Raw genomic sequence first — 3,805 nt, 5'->3', positions numbered from 1 at the left:
TGCTGAATGGTCTTGGTCACCAGAGCCACCTGATACTGCGGGCTGAAGGCCTGGCCACCGGCTTCTGCAAGGACGTGCATGGGCAGGTGCGCAGGGACTGGGGCTCACTGGGAGCTGCTTGCCTCCCGAGTCTAGGCTGCCCGTGGGATAGTGTCCGGCTGTGGGGCGTCTGGTTGGGGCGTGCCCTCAGGTGGAAGGGAAGCCTCAGAAGTGTGTGAATGCAGGTCAGAGTCCGCCCCAGGTGGTGCTTGGCCCCGTGCACCAAGGCAGGTTTTCCATGGTGGTCCATTTGCAGCCAAAGGGGAGCTCCTGAAGAGAAGATGGCTGTCTACAGGGGAAGGCCGTAAACAGCAGAATTCCTCTTCAGGACCACAGCAGGCTTTGTATATTCAGGCCAACACCGTTCCTTTTAAAATAGAGACTTGGGATTTCCCTGGTGGCGCAGTGGTTAAGAATCTGCCTGCCAATGCAGGGGACATGGGTTTGAGCCCTGGTCTGGGAAGATCCCACAGGCCGTGGAGCAACTAAGCCCGTGCGCCACAACTACTGAGCCTGCGCTCTATAGAGCCCGCGAGCCACAACTACTGAGCCCATGTGCCAGAACTACTGAAGCCTGCGCACCTAGAGCCTGTGCTCCGCAATAAGAGAAGCCACCGCAATGAGAAGCCCACGCACCACAACTAGAGTAGCCATGCTCGCTGCAACTAGAGAAAGCCTGCGTGCATCAAGGAAGACCCAACACAGCCAAAAAAAAATTTTTTTAATAAAAATATAATAAAATAGAGACTTGAGGAGGCCATTCCCCTGACTGGCGTTGCCGCCCCCACTGCTGCCTCTGCCTGGGATGTTTGGAGTACTTAGGTGGAAGCTGAGTCCTGCCCTGGGAGGGAGGTCAGGTTCTCCCCATGCCCAGGGGCTGCCGTGGTTCGCTGCCTTCTGAAACTTCTCTTTTGGGATCACCCCAAAGCCTTTACCACCTCTTCCAGGTTAACTTCATGTTGACCACTTTTGACCCTTTAAGGGTGGGTGGGCGTTTTGGCCCAGAGTCGTTCAGAGTCGGGTGTGGAAAACAAAGCACAGGCCCAGAGATGCTGTGCTGGTGGTGCGCCCCAGGCATAGCCTGAGGAGAAGCTTCTGCCAGCAGCTTATGGCTCTGAAGCCAGTCAGCCCCCCAGAGCTTTCTAGTCACTAGAGACAAATGTCCAGTCTTCCTAAGCCTTGGAATTGAGTGTACACATTCTGTTGTGTTGATTTTCAAAATTCATCTAGCCAAAAAGTACAAAACTGTGCACACAGAAAAGACCAAAGGGAAATGCACAAAAATATTTTAATGGTTCTTCTCTGGATGGGTTTTTTCTACCTTTTACTTTTCTTTGTCTCTCATGTTTTCTGTAATGAGCAAATATTACTATTGTAATGGAGGGGAAACATTTATTTTTAGGTGGCTGGTAATAAGCTTTGTTTTGGAAGTCGGTCCCATTACTGCATGGTGCATGACCTCAATTGAAGGTCACCGATGAGGCAGGAAGGGTTCACAGTGGAGCGGGTATTTGGGGGTGCCTTTCCTCTTTCACTCTTCTCTTTGTCACTTAGCTGAGGATCCTGTGGAGGAGACCATCAGAGCCCACAGCCCAGCGAGATCGGAGCCTCACTTACCAGTACAAGATACAGGACAAGAATGTGTCCTTTTTTGCCAAAGGAATGTCTCCTGCTGTCCTGTGACCTGATTTAGGGGCAGCTGAAGCTACCTTGAACTATTTTTAGTTGTGAAAGATAAAGCAACTGAGCACAAATGGATCTTTACCCCTTTGTTGTGGACTGGCAGTTCCACGGTGACCCAGGGATGGTGGAATGGTGCTGTGATGGTTTGCCTTTGTTCCCCTGGGCCCTGTTTAGAAAACACATGAAGAACCCTGCCTCAGCTGAGATGCTGCATGTTGAACTGGGTGAAATGGGTCCTCTGGAGCCTTCCTCGTAAACACGCTTTAGCCCCAACTGCCCATTTTTGGTTGTGGTGCCTCTCAGAGCCAGAATGGGTGTGGAGGTACTAGCCAGGAGGCAGTCCTGGATGGCAGGTGTCCAAAGTGACAACCAGAATATTCGTGGCTGGCACAAAGTGAGTTCCCACCTCATGGCTTCCTGTGGATTGTCTCATTTAATTTTCACCTTCATCCTGAAAAAGTATTTTCTTCTTCAGTCCACTCAGGAAATAGGCTTCAAGAGGTTTGGAAGCACGCTCAAAGCTGTAGAGCCTGCTGCCAGTAACGGAGGCCTGACTGAAGTCCACGCTTGCTGACTGACCCTCATGGAAACCAGAGGCAGGCTCCTGCCCAGTTCACAAGTTGGCTCTTCTTGTTTCTGTTGTAGCTGAGCACCTGGCCCATATGCTGAGGAGACCAAGCCATCGCGGGCCCCGCACCCTGGCCTTGGCCACACGAGGCCCCATATAGGGCACAGGTGTGCATGGCCTTGGTGAGGGGGGGAAGGAATGTTCTTGCTGCCAGGTAGGATAGGACCTTGGGGAGGAGCCAGTGCCTCCCTCACCTGTGAAGACTGAAGGCGGTGAGCTCTTCCCCAGCATCCTGTAGATGCCACTTGCCACACTCAGCCCTTCAGTCAAGGTCACCTCTGAGTATTCTCTTAGAATGGGTACATTTTATTGTATGTACATTATACCACAAAGAATCTGATTTTAAAAATAAATAAACTGGAAAAATAACACTGCTTTGCAGGGACTAAGGAAGTTTCATATCCATTTTTTAATTTTAACTTTTTTAAAACATTTTTTGGTCTTTGCAAAAGGGAACAATTTATCACCCCGCTCCTCAAGTCATAACTATTGTGTTAGTTTTCCCATTGAAACAGTAGCTGCTTTTCTTCTCAAAATACTGCAGACTTGATAGAATATTTTAAAATTATGAGTGTAACTTAAAAGAAAGTAGTCATGAAAGAATCCAATGATTCTTTTATTAATATGTCGGTATTTATACAGCCTCCTATGAGCTGCAGTTCTGAATGGGTAAGGCACCACAAAACATTTTTTGCATGATATGCTGTTATATTTCTTCAGTTGATTTATAAATGTTTTCATTAAATTTTTAATGTTTAATGGCTACTTGGCATTTTTTGGTGTCATTATATTCTAATTTGCTTAGGTATTCTCTGGGCATGTCGGGTTCTGATTTTTGTAATTATAAATTATGCTGTTATGAATTTTACATCTATACCTGTTTGGGGATGGGGGTAAGTATTTGTTTCCTTAGAACATTCATTCATTCAACAAATACTGAGCACCTTCTGAGGGTATGACAGTGACAAAAAAGGTCCCTGCCCTTGAAGAGCTGATGTTCTAGTAGAGGAGACAGACAGTCAACAGAATTGAGAATTAAGAGACATAGAGTTAGACCATGATAAGTGCTCTAAATAAAGCAGGGAGGAGGCCTACAATGGGTGAGGAATGATGACATTTTTAGAGCCTACTCCCTGAAGTGGAATTTCGGAATGAAATCATGGACTGACCCTCACGTGTCATCGAGTTGTTCTTCAGGATGATGGTGCCAGTTAACAGTGATCTATAGGTTTCTTCCACCAACATTGGGTTAATGACTAGGATATAATTTTCTCTGTTTTCCCATATGTATAGAGTCCATTCCTCACCCTTAATTATTTATCAGTTAAAATCTGGTGCCAACCTTATTTTTTATTCTTTGTAATATTCTGTTTTATTTTAATTCTTTTCTTTTTTTTTAAATTACTTTTTCGCTGTGTTGGGTCTTCGTTGCTGCACGGAGGCTTTCTCTAGTTG

General features: G+C 46.7%; 1 protein-coding gene across 1 annotated transcript in view; it reads left to right on the top strand.

The window, feature by feature from the left end:
- Nucleotides 1-1,722, top strand: part of ELP6 (elongator acetyltransferase complex subunit 6) — a 10,987-nt gene extending 9,265 nt beyond the window's left edge. The window contains exons 6-7 of the mRNA XM_007470274.1: nucleotides 1-86; nucleotides 1,594-1,722. The exon at nucleotides 1-86 is cut by the window's left edge and continues 61 nt beyond it. Coding sequence (XP_007470336.1) covers nucleotides 1-86; nucleotides 1,594-1,722 — 215 coding nt within the window. The remainder of the gene's footprint in view (nucleotides 87-1,593) is intronic.
- Nucleotides 1,723-3,805: the final 2,083 nt, after the last annotated feature.

The sequence above is a fragment of the Lipotes vexillifer genome, unplaced genomic scaffold, assembly GCF_000442215.2.
Source record: "Lipotes vexillifer unplaced genomic scaffold, Lipotes_vexillifer_v1.1 scaffold942, whole genome shotgun sequence".
In the NCBI taxonomy this organism is placed as follows: domain Eukaryota; kingdom Metazoa; phylum Chordata; class Mammalia; order Artiodactyla; family Lipotidae; genus Lipotes; species Lipotes vexillifer.
Note: the sequence above shows the minus strand (reverse complement) of the source record. Positions and strands in the feature narration are given on the sequence as shown.